The following is a 17,129-nucleotide window of genomic DNA, read 5'->3' as shown; positions in this document are numbered from 1 at the left end:
TTTCCACTGCTATTGAAGCAACAGATTGCTCAATAGCAAAAAATTTGCTTATGTGTACAAAAGGAAACTGTCCATGAGTTTGTTTCCAGTTGAGAACCTGGGGGTCCAACTACAGAAGCTGCTACACTGGAGGGAAGAAGAATATGCCATGAGTGGCACATGTATTGCAAAATCATTAACTGTGGAAAGAAACAATATAGTCATTATTCCTCCTTGGATGTATCAGCAGCACCAGAAGACAAGGACTATTTATAAGGCTGAATCATCAAGCCCCAAAGTTCTCAGTTTTGGTGTGTCACTGCTGTACAGAGTTGGTAGAATTCATCCTCATTACTGACCTGTTTCACTGCTAACACAGCTCTACCCCGAGGCAAAACCGGCTTAGTCAGTGCATTTAAAGGAGTGATCCAGACACAATTCACCCTCTACCTGAGCAACTGACAACCCAAAACCAAAAGGGGAATGTATCCCATGCACTGACTGCACGCTGGCACCTCAACAAGGTGTTCTGGCGTGTCCTTACTTTTCTAAGGTGCTCTTTCCTGACCAAGGGTAGTTTCGCTTCTCTGAGAGAGTTCATTTCCCACCTTCTAGATTTTAAGTGGTTCAAAATAAACAAAACAACACATCAGTTCGTATTTCCCAGTTTAGCTGCCTGCAAGAAATATCTCACCTTATGTGTTTTGACTCAAATCCATCACTTAAAAGCATGTTCAAGTACTTTATTCAGGCTCACAGGGCAACTTTGAGTCTTTTTTTGGGTAATTTCTGGCATATTTGTGTGCAACTGGGCAGTTCTGGAGTGACCTCAGCATTCCTAGGAGACTTTCCAGATTTTTTATTCTTTATGTTGTGTTACAATTGCCATTCAGAAGTCAATGTTTTTATTCTTTTTCTCCATTAAAATATCCATAAACCCAGGAAAAGTTTCCAAATGGCAACAACCCACCTACATTACATTGCCAGGACAGATGCACAGTGATATTTGCAGCAGTTCAGCAGCAGAGATTAACATATTTTCTAGCACATCTATGAAGAGGATCTAATTCATCCACACCACAACAGAAACAACAGCACTTACTGAGACACCAGTAATGTTTTTCCAGCATTTAGTTTGCCCCCACCCCTCTTAGTTAACAGGGAATTGATTGCATTCACTATTTTTATTCAATAGCTTCAGTGACATCACATAATACACACTTAGAGAAGGGAAAACCCATATCAGGACAGTGCAAATGTAATTAGAAGACAAAACAATAACTCAAGAGCAACTTGTTAAAGGGGAGAAACTATCTGAAATCAATTAAATTCAATAAAAACAATTGTGAAGTAGAAAACAAGGAAAAATTAACTGGACAAACACAAAACAAGGAGCAATGGCTACAGTAACTCAGACTCAACAACTTAATCCCGAGCTGTAGTTCTACAAACAGCATTTTGAAACTTAACAGGAATATGAGAAGGTCTGGAGGTCATTCTGCTCTGGTGACAGGTAAACATCAGCTGGATGATGTCTGGAACTGAGCACCCATTTTAAACAGAAATTATGCAAAGTCAAGAACATGAGTAAAAATTTGTATGGAATTAATATTTGAGACAGGAGAAACAACTGAAGAATCCACTGGTTGAGTTAATTAATTAAAACCAGATAGTGTTGGTGGAGGAACAGCCAGGCTGACAATTTTCAAGTATGTTACAGGCCACTACAATGAGGACTGTAATTAACTCTTGTGACCTACCGAAGCTATAATAAAAAAAAGACTGAGCTCACAAGAAGTAAAATTTAATTAGATATTAAAAATAATTGTCTCAGTTAGAAAACACTGCAATGAGGGAGCTTGGGACTCCAAGTTGTTGGAGTGGTTCCAAAGGCAGCTCTGTCAGCCCACTGCACCTTGACTCAGGAGAGGTGTTTGATGCCCTTTCCTATTTTTCATCCTGATACTGCTCAGCCATTCAGACTGACATTACAGCCTGGTACAAACCACACAGACCAGCTCTGGCAGGAGAGGGAAGGTGAGGGCATTTCCACATGACAGCTCAGCCCACCTGACATCAACTGCAGAAGTGGTGTCACCCTGAGGGATAAACTCACCCCCTGCAGCAGTGAGTCTCTGACCCTCTGAGCAGCTTCACCCAGCTCACAGCAGGCCAGGACACACGGACAGTGCCAGAACAACAGAGGGATGCAGGAACTAGCAGTGCCTCCCTAAACCAGCCACCCCCTCTCCTGTAACAAGCTCCCAGTGCAGGCAGGTGTCTAAAAGCCACAGGCTGGGCAGTGAACAGGCACAGCCCTCATTCCTGGATCCCTGTTCAGCCTCACGGCTCTGGAAACCAAAATTACCTGCCCTGCTGCCACTCAGGGAAGGATGGAGAACAGGTAACAGCTGCTGCTGGAATGAGGGCTGCTAACTCTCCTCAGTGTTATTTTTAGACTACATAGGTATTCTGTGCATGAGCTTTTGCATTTGTGGCTCAATGCATCATTCTCTCCATTTAGTAATGCAAAAAGAGTCACAGGATAATGCAAAGAGATCGCCTGGGTCTGGTATTTCGGTTCAGTACCTTTGTGTCATACATGCTACTGTGTGTCAAGAAAAATTTATGTTTGCAGCTATCAAGAAGTTTTTACATCAATTCTGGAGGAGCTCAAAGGAGTCCCTGTATCGTGCTGCACCTTCAAATAAAATCAACTGCATAACATTGACACAACACTGGACCCGGGGTTCAGCATAGGAGATATGTGTTTGTGGCTTTTTTAAACAAAGAATTTCTAGCAATGACATAGAAATAACTAGCAACAAATGGAGATGAGATTCAAGAAAGGTTGCCCTTTGCCAGATTTAGGAGGAAAATGACATCTTCAAGCAATGACTACCAAAGATGGCTTTACTACAGATCCTTCCCCAGAGCAACAGCTTGGCCTTTCCACACATCCTACTTGGACACATATTGTTGGAAGAACCTAAGGGCAAGTGACATCCTTGGAGCAAACACATCAAACAAGCTACCAAGAGTATGATCCAACACAGAAAGTGTATCATTTTATATTATCATTGCACAGATGAAACCTCCGAGCCAGAAACGACTCCTGAGTGTGCACAGCGTGCCAGACACACAAAATACTCTCTATACTCTACTTCCAACATGTACATCTTTGAGCCAATTCCCAAACTGATGATGCCAAAACAGGAGCCTTTCCACTGCCCAGAGGAGTTCCCATTCTCTGCCTTAGGGCACACTCCCTGTGATTTCATTTCCCTGTGGGTGTTGTGTGTGTTCAGCAGTGTGCAAGCACTGTGTTCCTGATTCTCTCGAGGGGGACTGCTCAGTTAGGAATATTTTTATTCCTGTTTTTCCAGGCTTAGAGCACTTCACACAAGGCAAGCGATCTCCTTGGATAGTGTGGGCTGTGAGGTTACAGCCTGTCACTACTTTGCAGTGGCTGCATGCCCAGATTAAGACCAAGCACACCGACAGAGCAGGAGCACTTGATGTTCTTTAAGTTCTCCTCCTTCTGATTTGGTGGCTATTGGCTCCTTTGTGCACACCCTCAGCCTGGTAAAATGAGTCAGCATTCCTAAAATATATGGCAATACCAACAAACAAACCCCTTAAGGTTAATTTTTCATATGGCCTGTGTAAATAGAGAAGCTGTTTCAAGCAAGACAAGGGACTGCAAATCTCTCTTCCCTCTGAATTTAAATTAAGAAACATGTTTCCAAAACAAAATAAAGTGAGGGGTTTTGACCAAGCCACTGAAAAGTGCGTTTAATCTTCCTCTAAAATCACAGGAAACAGCTGTAGAAGATCTTGAGAGGTCACCTGATCTATCCCTCTACCTCAATGCAGAATTAACAGTACCTGTATTATTCCTGACAAATGTTTCTCTGAATTGTACTTCAATCTCTTCAACTATGAGATCCTGCAATATTCCCTGATGCTCTTGTATTCTGAAGTGTTCTGGTCTCATCTTTGTAAACAAAGTAAGTCAGAGTTTAAGAACTGCAACGATGTTAATATGGAAGATATAACATACAATAAAACCTACAGATAAGCCCCCCTAGTGCTAGAGCTTCTGAATTAGAATAAATACAATGCTGCAAACAGCAATAGCTTTACAAAAGCTCCTAAAATGAGGGAGGAGACAACTTGTGCAGGATACTGGGTTATCATTGGTTTTCCCAATCTATACAAATTTACTGTCTCCCACAGCAAGCTTAAGTTTAAAATAAATGTGGGGGAGAGGAAAAGGGGAGTTGAAGTAAAGGATCTCTGCACTGTGCAAGAATAGTTTGGAGCCTTTTAGTAAGTCATCTCACAAGATGAGGACCCAGGAGCACCCTGCAAATTAAGACCTTTTTTTTCTTCCAGATAATGGAAAATGTCCGTTTTTATATCTGTAATTTTGTATTTCAGCATTTTTATTGACCATCTGCATCACAAAATTGTTCTTCTCTCTCAGGTGTCAGGAAGAAACCAATGCAGCATCTTCTCAAACCCAGAAACCTACACAGCATGTAATCATCCACAGCAACCATTTCTCTGTTTGATTCTCTCAGCTGAAATGAGGAAGGCTGAAAAAGACATTAAGTTCTGCAGCAGAACTTGAATTTTCTGAATTCCTATCCTGGCATACCAAGACCCACTGAACAAATTTTGTCAGTTGTGCTTCAACCTGATTCAATCTCCATCAGGATCTCTGAGCAGTGAATGAACATTGGGGAATGTATACACAATGTGGAGCACACAAGAGAAGAAAGCATCTTTCATGTATGTCACTGGAAGTAACCACATACTCAAATCTATTATTAAATATCAAAGCATTATCTGGTCCCTGTAACAGATGAAGATCAACTGGCTGGAGGAGAAAGACAGAATCACAGAATCCTGGAATGGTTTGGGTTCAAAGGGAGCTTAGAGATCTCTTAATTCCAACCCCCTGCCATGGGCAGGGACACCTTCCCCTAGAGATATGGAAGCATGTCACAACAAGAGCCTCAGAAACAAAAAGGCACCTATTCCTGAAAAGCAGAAAAAACAACATGAAAGGTCACATTTAAGTATATGCACTGCACAAAATGCCTTAGTTTACTAGTGAAGCCAGAGCCCTCTCAACTGTGGTGCTCCTTGTACACGCAGATATACAGAGCTGAACAAATTTAAAGAAGTTGAATAAAGCCATGGAGAAGCTCTCAAAGCAACCTGGAGCTGCCCTGTCTCACAGGCCTTATTAAGTAAAGTTCAAGACGCTGAAGTCCTAAGAACCAGATCATGAAAATAATGATTATTCTCATAATTGCTGGAAGGTCAGGGAGAATACACAGAAGACACCCAACATCAAAAAAAATAACAGTGGCAGGCAAAGAACAGGAATTATGTTTGTGAGAACGCCTGAATGATCGATCCAGAGCTTTATGACGCCACCCTTTAACAGCCAGTTAAGCTGTATACCCTTCAAGGTGTTTTCCTCTGGCAAAAGAAAGCCTTTACACAAAATAAAACACTTCAAAAGGTGGCACAGAATAAAATATTCTCTTTGCCCTCCCCCAAAGCAGCCAAAGTTAAAAGCTCAGCGAGCTCTTGCGTGCTCTGCACAGAGCACAAGCCTTGCAGCAAGAGCCCTGTGCAGATGGCACCCGTAAAGAAAAAGAGGTACTCCCACCAAACTGACAAAATAAAATTCACACCCGCAGCCGTCCTTTCCCCCCAATATCACACCATATGCTGCCTACAAGTTTTTACCCTTCCTCCAAACAGATTTCACAAATTATTAACTTAAGGAGCAGGCTAAGTGCCAATGAAATTAAATGCATCCAAATATATTAATATGCACAAATTATTGTTGATGAACTGGCACAGAGCTCGTCCAACAATCCACAACACACAAACCATGCCACATGCTGTTTATGCATATTCCTGCTTTCAGTATATACTGTATCTACCTTCTGGCCACATGAAGCCAACTCTGGAAGCAGACACGAAAGAGCAGAATGGAAGGTCAGAGTAAATATAATCCAAAAGCAATCCACAAAAGAACAAAACTGAGATGGGGATGATTTGGCCTTGTTGAAAACTCCACGCTTGCTGTGGTGACACTAAGTTAATCAGGTGAAAATACAGTGGTAAATCAAGGTTTCTTTCAGATGGCTGGCCAGAGAAATTTGTGGATGTCCCATCTCTGGAAGTGTCCAAGGCCAGACTGGACGAGGCTTGGAGCAACCTGGGATAGTGGAAGGTGTCCCTGCCCATGGCAGGGGGTGGAACTGGATGAGCTTTAAGGTCCCTTCCAACCCAAACCATTCTGTGATTCATTAAAGATAAGAAAATGAACCTTCTCATGCTAAGGACACATCTCTGCCCATGACAAGGCAACAGGCACCTGTCTATAACCACTGCAGCCACATGGGCTAATTCTCAACTTCCTTATCTGGCTCTTGATTTAGAGCTTATGAAAGGAACTGTGCATTGGCTGCACCACTGTACAATGAAAATACACTCTCAGTTCAAGAAGGGCTTTGGGTTCTGGAGGATCACTGACAAAAAGAGTGTGGTCAGGAGAGCAGGTGACAGACCTGTCAACCTCAGGGTTTGCTGCTAAAGGAGGGCAAGGGCTGCAGTTTGTTGTGACAGATGCAGGAACAGAGCATTTTTAGCACATCTGCTTTCCTGGAAGTACCCACTGCTGTGATTATTTTTTACAAGTCAGTTAAACGCCATTTAAACACAACTTTAAAGAACTGCCCTGATACATTTTATTTAGTTTGAAACAACCAAACAAAAACCACCTTATCTAAATAAGGTATCTTGCTTAGAGAGCCAGAATCAGATTTTGGCTAAGTATTGCTGTCAGTTTTTCCTTGGTAAGAAAATCCAGATTCCCATAATAACCCGTTCAAACAGATGACAAAGTCACTGACACTGACTGTATTTTTCATTGAAAGGCTGCTGTTCTGACTGCATACTGAAGTTATATAATAACTTAGTGAAGAAAACACAGCACAGGAAAAAAAATTACCATTAGAGAGAGAGGTAAGACAAATAATTGAGTCAGCAAACATTTTACACTTGAGATCAGCATCTGTGAAGGGGAAAAAAGGCTTTTTTTGGTGCTTTTATCCAACTGGATTTAAGTGGTGAAGTTTCACCTGAAGAAGTGCGGAACACAGTTTAGGAAAATCAAATTGAAACACTGTCTGTAAACTAATGTGTCTGGATCAGTAACAACCACTTCTAAAAAGCCCAGAGCAGGAGAATCAGGTTTGAGTTAGAAGTTTGGAACATGATCCAAGCCCTGGATCAAGAACCTTGTCTTCTAAGGAATTTCCCACTGTGCAAGCACACACAGGTTATCTTCCTTTGCTTCCAATCCCCAAGAGCCACCTTGAGTTACAAAACTGAAGTATTTTCTATGTGAGTAATAGGAATGGCAATTTTCCAAGACAGGGTAACAGAAAAATTCAACCCCAGCTGCAATCTGCTGATTTCACATACAAGTAGTTCTAACTGTGTATAGTCTGCAGGAGTTTTAGCTGAGGTAAAGTGCCCTGGAGATCAGAATTCCGGCTTCACAAGCTTTGATGCTTGTGTCAACATTTCTTCACCTGCAGTATTTTAAACTATTGCAGCTACACACACGTGATACATTGGTGTCTCTCTTTGCTCTTATTTCCCCACTAACAAAACATGCAAAACAAACTTTACAGGGAAGTGAAAAAAGCCAAACCAGTCAAAACCGTTTATATATCTTTTTTTAAAGAATCCTAAAATTGTATGAAAATCCAGTACTCCTCAATACCAAAAGGTTCTACTCAGCTTGCATTGTTTAAAACTGAACTTCTTCCACATAAAGCCATGCAAATTAAACCTTCAGCAGACCCTGAACCCAAGAATCTCCTCCAGAACACATTTAATGTATCACTGCAAAAGCAGTTTCTCAATGCCAACCTACCCTCAAGTTTCAAGGGAACTTCTCAAAAATTGTTTTGGCATTTTTTTTTTACAGAAATCAAAGCAAAGGATTTATTCTGTACACAGATATTGAAAAAGAACAGCCCCACCACCTCCAAGTATCATATTTGTAAGAGCTGCTAAGAATACTCCTGATCTACAGAAGTTAGTCTGGTGGTTTCTTCAACAACCCATATGGTACTGCAAGATCAACCCAAAAATACCACAAGGCCTAACCAGGGCCAGAAGTAGCCATGATTTCCTTGAATACATTATTTTCCAAGCTATCCCACTACTATTTCCTGATACTCCCTGCAGAAAAGCTGTTAACTGGTTTATACTTCAACTTGTTTGGGCATTTGACTTGACAGCAGGACTAAACCCTTGGGGGAGAAAGTTCTTTGTCAAAGAAGTCAGAATCCTTCTTTCACTAATCTTTACAAGCTGCAATACGTGCCCTGCAAGTTTCAACTATTCTTCAATAAGCAAGCAAAAGACACGCAAACATTTCATATTAGTTACTTCCTAAGAGTTTTTTCTCCTCTTGGGAAGGGGGACTGTGTATAAAGGCTGTTAAAGGAAGAGCCATAAACTTTGAAGTTATCCATAAATACTTCAGCAGAAACAGTAAATGGCATAAGCCAAAAAGGTCATCTAGATTTCAGCCTTAGTGATTTTTAAAATGTAGCACGTTGATAAATACAAAATAACTGATTTTAGATTCTTAGAAGAAGGGATTGACATAATTATGTGGTATTTGTTTTAAAAACATTGAGCTAAATATGCAACAATACAGGCCACATTATCAATGATGCCAGCTTCTAAAAGAATTTGTCACCTTGATCCTAAAAGCCTGAAAAGTTTAAAACTGACATCCTGGTTTACTCTGATTTCAAGCCCTACTGAGGTGACAATCCAAAAGTAGGAAATTTTTGCTGGCTTTGCTGGAGACAAACGCAGTTCCAGCTCGGATGCAGCGAGGCTGGCTGTGAGGGGAAGGATGCTCCTCTTTACTTCCAGCCCCACAACCCATTCTTGTGCCATCCCCTCCTCTCACCAGCTTTGTTCACGTGTCAGAACCTTTGTGTGTGCAGTAACACAGAAGAATGTTGCCTTTGCAAAACAAACACCACCAACAAAAAGCAACTGTTTCCTGCCAAGTTAATGAACTGACCAGAAATGCATTTTAGAGTTTGATTCTTGGTGATCATTAAAGAACATGCCCCTGCAAAACCATGACGTGAAATGAAAACATGAACTCATACACTCAGTAATATCAGCTCCAGTTCTTCCTAAAAGAGGGTCTAAAATTCAAACAAATATTGAGGTAACAAGATCAGAACCCCCCTCATTCTTCATTGGAGCTGGCCTGGTGTCAAACAGGCATTCTGAGGAAGTGCTGTTCATCAGTCAACTCTTCACACGCTGGCTGATTTTTGTCTAACAAAAGTTTCTACAACAAAAGTTTGCTCACTCCAAGCAGGAAAATACTGCATGGACTTCACTGATAACTCTGATGTTCCTAATCTTACCCAGGAACAATTAAATCACAGATAACTCAATCAACTGCTGGGCAGATAAACCACACACAGTGACGTTACTGCAGTGATGCAAATTGCTTTCTGGCACCAGCTTTGGAAAACCAGGTGACAAATTCCCAGACAGTCAATACACAAAAAGGCAACTGAAGCATCCAATGTGGAATTTCTCCTCTAAAAACCTTTTGCAGAGGAAAGCTTTTATTTTATATTGATGAAGAGCTACGTTTAGGAAGTCTAACAAGACTTTCTGAAAGTACAGCTCTAGAAACCTCAGAGAGTAAATCACTGCTTATGTTTTAGAATTCTTAAAATATTCACGTCCCTCTAATTTTTCTTAGAATTCCCGGGGAGCTTTGTGAGGAAAGGGCTTTTAAAATTTATTTTTAGGATCAGCTTTATCAATTTTAGACCTAAGAAATGTATTACACAACTGGGTCCAATGGTCAGACATGCTAAGCTTATGACAAAGTAAAACAGGAACAGAAGGCTCTCCCTATTGACATGAAGGTATAATTTTTTGATTTTACCAATCCAACCTTTTAAGAAACAATTTTCCATCCAGATAACCATTTAAAAAATGAAGTTAGATAAAAAAATAGTCACAGAGGAAACATTCACCTACATAGTGTTAAAGGTGGTTTTCCTTTCCTTCATCACACAGCAATCTACAAGAATTTAAGAATCAGAGATTTCTATTCAGGGTGCACTTTGTGCGGTCATGATTTCAAATACTGAAGTATTACTGCTTACAAATCAGTAATTTAAATTTAAAGCCACAGCTAAAGACGTGGTGCTGCACCAAACCATATTTTTCATCCCACTTTTCCACTCGAGCTACCTTAAGTACCATCCAATGAGAAAAAGTGCACCTGAATGCTGGTACATTCACAAAAAACATCCAAGTTTTAATGTAGCCTTCAACACTTCCAAGTTAGAGAGGCAAAAATGTTCCTGGTAGCTTATCTAGAGAACAAGAAATATTTTCCAGGTCACTGTTCCTCTTCCTCTGCCACCTTCACAGAGGAGTTCTGCTGCAATATTTATTCCTCTCATGCTGCTCTTTGGCCCATCAGGTTGCTCAGCACTGCAGCTGCAAAACCCACCTGCTCCCAAGGCAGTTTTGGTTTTCCCACCTCTCCATCCCATCAGAGGGAAGAGGTGAAGAGGATTTGCTCAGTCTCCTGAAAAGTTTGTCTCCCCTCTGCCTTTTTGCAACACTGGAAATGGGAATCCCGGGTGGCTCCTGCTAATTACCCATGTGCATTGGGAGTCTAATTCTTCCTATTGTTAATACACCCATCTTTAGCCACAAAGTCACTTCATATGCTAATCAGAGAGCAGCTGATCCCAAGCTAATATTTCATATACTCAGGAGAACAGATCTGCTGGGGGTATTAATGACAGCAGAGCAAGATGAGCTCGGAAAACAGTTCCCAAAAGATCACTTGTATCACTTCTAGCTCAACCCCCTAACAAATAATTTGCTTCTGAGCGTGGAGCTTTGTCCCTTCCCTCCCTTGCAGAGGGAGGCCACTTTACAGACAGGAGGAGACTGAAAACTTTAGATCTTTTTCTTTTACAATTTTAGAATCTAATTAATAGCTGTTAAGTATTATCTAATTTTTCCATGTAAAAATTTTTGTGTTTATGGGATGCTTGAAACATCAGTTGCAACCCAAAATCAAGACGAGCAGTTCTATGAATAGAAATACTCTACAAATTGAATAGTCCAGGACACTACTCAGTCCTGCTGCTGAGAGAAACATAAAAAAACCTGGGATATTTCTACATTCCCCACAATACACCATCCCTTCAGAATGACCTGGTTCACCTGCATAAAGCTGTGGCAACACAATGAAAAAAATCAGCATGCAAGTGTCTGAGGTGGAACAAGGTCTGAGAATGTCTTGAGCTGACACTGCTTCCACAGAGCACGTTTATGGTCTGAGTGGATGTGACATTCCTCCTGAATCTCCTGAAATACAGAAGCTCCATCAAAATGTCAAGTTAGGCCACCAGAACATGCAATGTCCCACATAAAATCCACACTACAAGGATTTCTCATCATGGCTTTTTGCCTGTAAGACAACTCAACATTTCCACTTGGTTAACAGTGTGTTCCAACTCACTCTGAAGGTGCTTATGTGCAACATTGGGAACAACCCTGTACATCCCAAAAGGCAGGAATCAGCACAGTTTCCACAGCCTGCAGCAGTGCCCAGTGTGAGTTCTCATTTCAAGCGCAATTTGCTCAATGGCAAAATAGAGATTCAAGTCAAGTTACCTGCACTATCTTCTTACTAGCTGGAAAAAGTATCTATGAGATGGAAACACACAGCATTTTAAAGAGAACCAAGCAAAATTTATGGATTTCTGTTAAGTTTTTTTCCTCATTTTTTGAGGATGCGAACAAGAAGTTCTTTCTTCAATGGGTTTCAAATTGTCACTCAAGTAGAAAGACCAAAAGCTGAGTTTTTCACATTATTTCCTCTAGTGAACTACCAGTTCAAGTCTCCATTATATGATATTCATCTCATGTCTGAGTATTCTTCAGTTTTAATTCATGGTGCTGATCAAAGACAAAGGATCCTGCAGCTGTACGAAAGTTCAAACAGCTCAAAAAGCAGCAGACACATCCAGCTGTTTTGAGAAGCACCACGAGATTGCAACAAATCTGGGATAAAAAAATTCCCTTCATGTACCCAGAATGTTCAGCCATAGAGTAAACATTCACCTAAATGAGTGTCATGCAAGCAATACAGATGTGACAGGCAACTGCAACAAACGTACTGAACCACCTAAGTGTGCTTTAGATATGAAGAACATCAAGTTTAATGTATTTTATTGTTAGGGCTCAAAATCCTTCATATACAAGTTACATACATCCTTTCAAGGCCACACCTGCCCAGGTTTCAGAGTGTTGTCCCACAGATTTTAGTTGTAACACTGACACATTTATCTTACACAAATGCTGAAACAGGTGTAGGCACAACAATCACTCCAGGTCATGGCAGAGCAGCGAAACACTTCACTCCCAAGTGACATCCATTGATCTCGGGGGGTAGGATAGAAAGCCACAAACATGCCCCTGGCCTTCCTCTTAAAACAGCTTTGAAAAGAGCATTTTATACACAAAAGGCAGCTGGTTATGTTTTAACAGACTCTTGTGTAAACAGAAGTGCTCAACAGATGTGCAGTGCCTATCAGAGATGGTTATCAGCATCATTTTCATTCCCAGAACCAATAAAACTGGACATCATGCCTATTCTCTGAGCCATTTACCTACCTTGGAAGATAAACTGGATTCTCTAATAATCTGCTGTGGGATTGATAAAAAACTGATCTCAAAAGAATTGAGTATTAGAAAAAGAGAGAAACCAAAATGTCCAGCTACTGCAGCATTTCAGTCTGCAAACAGGCTCTTCACTGATCTGAAACTGCAAACAGACATGTCAAAGTGAGGGAAGGGAAGGCAAAAAGACTCTGAAGCAGATTTATATTTAGCAGCAGGTTAGGTGGAGAGAAAAGGCTCAAGGACAATGGCAGGTCTTTTCTTCCTTGAGCTAAACCCCCAATGCATTTTTGTGAAAGAAAGCAAGTCTTCTGCTTTTAACTGCAGCCCAAAACTGCATTATGTCTCCTGGGTGCTTTGACTTTTTTTCTTTCCTTTCTAAATCTCAGCACATAGGCAGCTCCAGGGCTCAGTAGGAGAAACTCTTAAAAGCAGGCCTGCAGAAGTGAAGAGATCAGTTATTCCCTTATCCCCATGTTGCCGGAGCTCCCCCGCCCAGGCAGCCGCGGATGAGATTTCACGCAACCAGACACGGCCTTTTTAAACAGCCTGAAAGATTTAAAATCCTCCAAGAGCAAGCAGAGCATTCCTTCTGATTGAGAAGAGAAACACAGAAATGTGCTTCAATTCTTCACAAAGGTCACGGTAACCTTCAAAATTCTATCAAACATCTTCCTCCCAGTTCTATTATCTTTAATAATTTGTAACATTCTTTACAAAATATACTGGAGTTTCTCAGAACACAAATCCCAATGTGAACATGATGCAAGCAATCTTTGCTTAGCTAATTTTTCCTAGGCTGCTTGAAGTTTCCAAAGTCCAGATGTTTTTCCAACTGTCTTCCCTGTCCCACTACTGCAAATACATTGGTCCTTTCTTTAGAATTACCATTTTATATACATTTTCAACTTACTCAGTGCTTCTCAGTCCATTTTTTCCAAATAAATATACACATACTTTGGATTAAATTACTTACTGTATTAGAAACATGACATTAGAAAGCTTTAGAAAGTATGTTCACAAATGCAAGTGTGCTGAAAGCATGATATGTTTCATGAAACACTACATAGCTTTAAAACTGTGGAAAAAAATTCAAACAGTTTCCTACTTGCAACCTCTATGGCTACACCTCCAACCCTGTACCATTAACAACCTTGTACCATTTACCATTATTTCCAGCCTTCACCATTAAAATGTTACTGTGCATTTAACAGCATAGGAAAATGCCTGATAATCTTAATTAGAGCTTGTCAGGGAGCTAATTTTAACCCCCTACTACCCCAACCTAAAAACAGCAGGAAAAAAATTGGAAGAACTGTTGATTTTTATCACCTTTACCCAAATACTGGCCAGCCAGAAGCAGTTACGCACATTTCAGAGAACTCTTTGCTCCAGACCACTGAACTCTTAAGCATTAAACCTTTGAGATGCATTTCAAACCTGCTATTTGACACCACTGGAGAAAGAAAATCACTTTTCAGAGCTCATATGAAATTGAAGAGGTCCCATCTAGAGTGTAAAACATGAAGCAGGAAGACATCACTGTGCTGCTTCTGCTAAACCAGATTTACCAACAGACTGCTTTGGTTAAGGATGCACCAACTACAGGATTTCCCTTCATGGGATCTCTGATGAAGGCTGAGTTGAGACAGTATCAGTGATTTCTCACTACAAACATATTGTCAAAAAAAGGATGGTGTTTTGTAGCAGTTACACAGCTGAATCATCACCAGTACCTGAAGCGACAGAGCAGATATCCTTCCACAGTGAGAAAAAGGTAGTGTAAAATAAACTGATTTTGTTATCCCAAAGCTTAGAGAAATCTACTACAATTACCAGTGGAAAAACAACACAGAATTTTGAATATACAAGGCAGCGACAATTTGGCTCCAGAAAGGATTTCTGGAACTCACCTATGGTGCAGTTTGTGGTTATTTTTCTCCGCTTGGGGTTGTGTCGTAGCAATTCTAACTCTCTCTTGGTCGGCTCCCATGTTGAATACTTCTCTCCAATGCCTAAGCAGATGAAAAGAAAGTTTCAGGAAGTTCTTTAGTAAAAGGATTTAAAATTCTGCTCAAGTCAAAACTTTCAATGTGCTGTCCATTAGGTTAGATTCAACTTATGCACAACTACAAGACACCAATTGCTTTTTACCCCTCCTCAAAAAATATGGTTCAAAAAGGTATCAACAAATTTTCCAACAAAGAACAACTAACATAAGAAAAGAAAGGTACTTCTTTACTTATAAAGAACAGCTAGGCCAATAAACTTTCCATTATTGGCTTATAATCCTCCTTTCAACTAAAAAAGAAAATCCAGCACAAGAATAAACTTGCTTTTACTCAAAAGTACATTTCTTTGTGCTCAGAGGAGGTTAAATGACAGAACCAGCACTGATGAACTTTGACAAGTTATTAAATAAATTTAAATGGACCCAACTTAATGGACAGATAATCTTTAGAGAACAGCAGAATTTAGTAATTCAATACACTAAACAGTTACTACATGTCTTAGGATATGCCATTACATAGAATGGCCCCTCCTTACACCATTAATGCAGGATTAGACAAGTTTTAATTTTTGAGATTCACTTTGCTGACATATTTAAAGTCATCTAAAAATGAAATTAGTAGTAGGTTTAAACACCACCCCTCCCTCCACCAACCAGACAAAACTCTCCAAATATTGAACTACCCTTTCTCATGAGCTAAAATCTGTCATTATTCTCTTTGAACACCAACATTGCATTTCCAGTAGATTTCTTTTGCTCAAAGGAAAGTGCAGTAGAAATGAGTCAGGTCAGTAATATGGAGACTAGATTTGAAATCAGCACAGAGCTGTGTTCAGTGTAAACCTGACACCAGAAAAACACAACAGTGAAGACTCACGTGCTGACCAGCTCAGTACTGCTGCAGCTTCCTATGTAGCACAGAAATTGCTGTGCAAGGTCAATTACTGTGAGTCACAAAGGCATCTCGGTATTAAAAATAAAGAATTATACGATGGCAAGCAATCTATTCTAAAACTGAGGATTAAAGTCAATTAAGAGTTATTTTTCATGGAATGCATGGAGCAGAAGCAGCGCTGTGCTACAGAAAATAAATTATAAATCATACATACGAAAAGGATAGTAAAAAATATAGCTGGAGGCTTACACATTCTGCATAATATACATTAAATTTTAATAGCTCTTTGATCTTCATTTTCAGAAATAGCTATGCTTGTCAGAAGCTACCCTCCCAAAAATGTTCAATTCATAGTTACTACTGACCCTCCAGGTTCTAGTAACAGAAGGTCTCATTTCTGGATTCTCAAGGACTAGAGAATTCTTATTTACACAAATACACCCATCTCTCACTTTATTTGATTCAACAACAGATTACGCAAGGAGCTTAAGGAACAATAACAGAATCCCTTTCCTTTATCCAAGGTTCAACATCAAGCTACACACCCGGGAAAACAGAAAAGGCAGGGAATGACTGAGACTGATGAGATAACACAGCTGCAATGCTTTGGACACACTGTACGTCCGCACAGACCCTTTGGAGACGCACATACGGACACCTCACAGAGGATGGAACACTGGCTTCCAACAGGTTTGGATTGGATGTCTCCAGCAACCCTGGTGATATTTGTAATGCTCCCTTAGGAATTTATATAAATTCATTGGTAACACCGTGTTAGTACCAGCAGTGGCTTTGTGCAGCTGTCAATTCCTGTGTTTGGGTTCACTGCAGTTAAAACATGGCCAAACACAGTCAGTCAGTGAACCCTGATAATAATCAAAAAATACTCCCTTGGATATGTTTAAATCCTCGTTTAAGTCAAATACAACAAAATTCATACCTGGAAACACGTGTGCACTTAACTTTAGGCATGCAATAGTTCCACGTTTATCAGCAGGACTATTCATATATATTTTTATATATATATCTATATATAATTATATAGTTTAAATGCTGTAGAAGATGGGGACCAAAACATGTCACAAGAGCAACTCTAAGTTAAACATGACAGACTGGATTATTTTTAAGGATTCTGGGTGAATCAAATATTGTTCAATAAAAAAATAAATGAAAGGAAACAAAAAATCATGTGCAATTAATGCCACAAACAGAGCAAACCAGACAGAAAATGTTCTTGCAGAAGCCTTTCATTAGAAGGAGCACAAGTTAAGTCAGACACAGAAATTAAAACATGTTCTGTTCCAGCTATATAACTTAGCAGGAATGCTGGGGTTTTATTACTCTTGAAAATTTGGAAAAGGCAGAGCCATTTATTAGGAATGGTTTGATGTTTAAAAACTAAAAACAACAACAAAAAACAACCAAAACACAAAGAAG

At 40.1% G+C, this 17,129-nt stretch overlaps 1 protein-coding gene across 6 annotated transcripts in view; it reads right to left on the bottom strand.

The window, feature by feature from the left end:
* Positions 1-17,129, bottom strand: part of USP22 (ubiquitin specific peptidase 22) — a 96,140-nt gene that overhangs the window by 31,375 nt on the left and 47,636 nt on the right. For all 6 annotated transcript variants that reach the window (XM_042036885.1, XM_042036883.1, XM_042036882.1 and 3 more), the window contains one exon: positions 14,700-14,801. In XM_042036885.1, coding sequence (XP_041892819.1) covers positions 14,700-14,801 — 102 coding nt within the window. The remainder of the gene's footprint in view (positions 1-14,699; positions 14,802-17,129) is intronic.

The sequence above is a fragment of the Corvus kubaryi genome, unplaced genomic scaffold (genome assembly GCF_017639235.1).
Source record: "Corvus kubaryi isolate FWS band 111438036 unplaced genomic scaffold, C.kubaryi_AGA036_p1.0 37387, whole genome shotgun sequence".
Lineage (NCBI taxonomy): Eukaryota > Metazoa > Chordata > Aves > Passeriformes > Corvidae > Corvus > Corvus kubaryi.
Note: the sequence above shows the minus strand (reverse complement) of the source record. Positions and strands in the feature narration are given on the sequence as shown.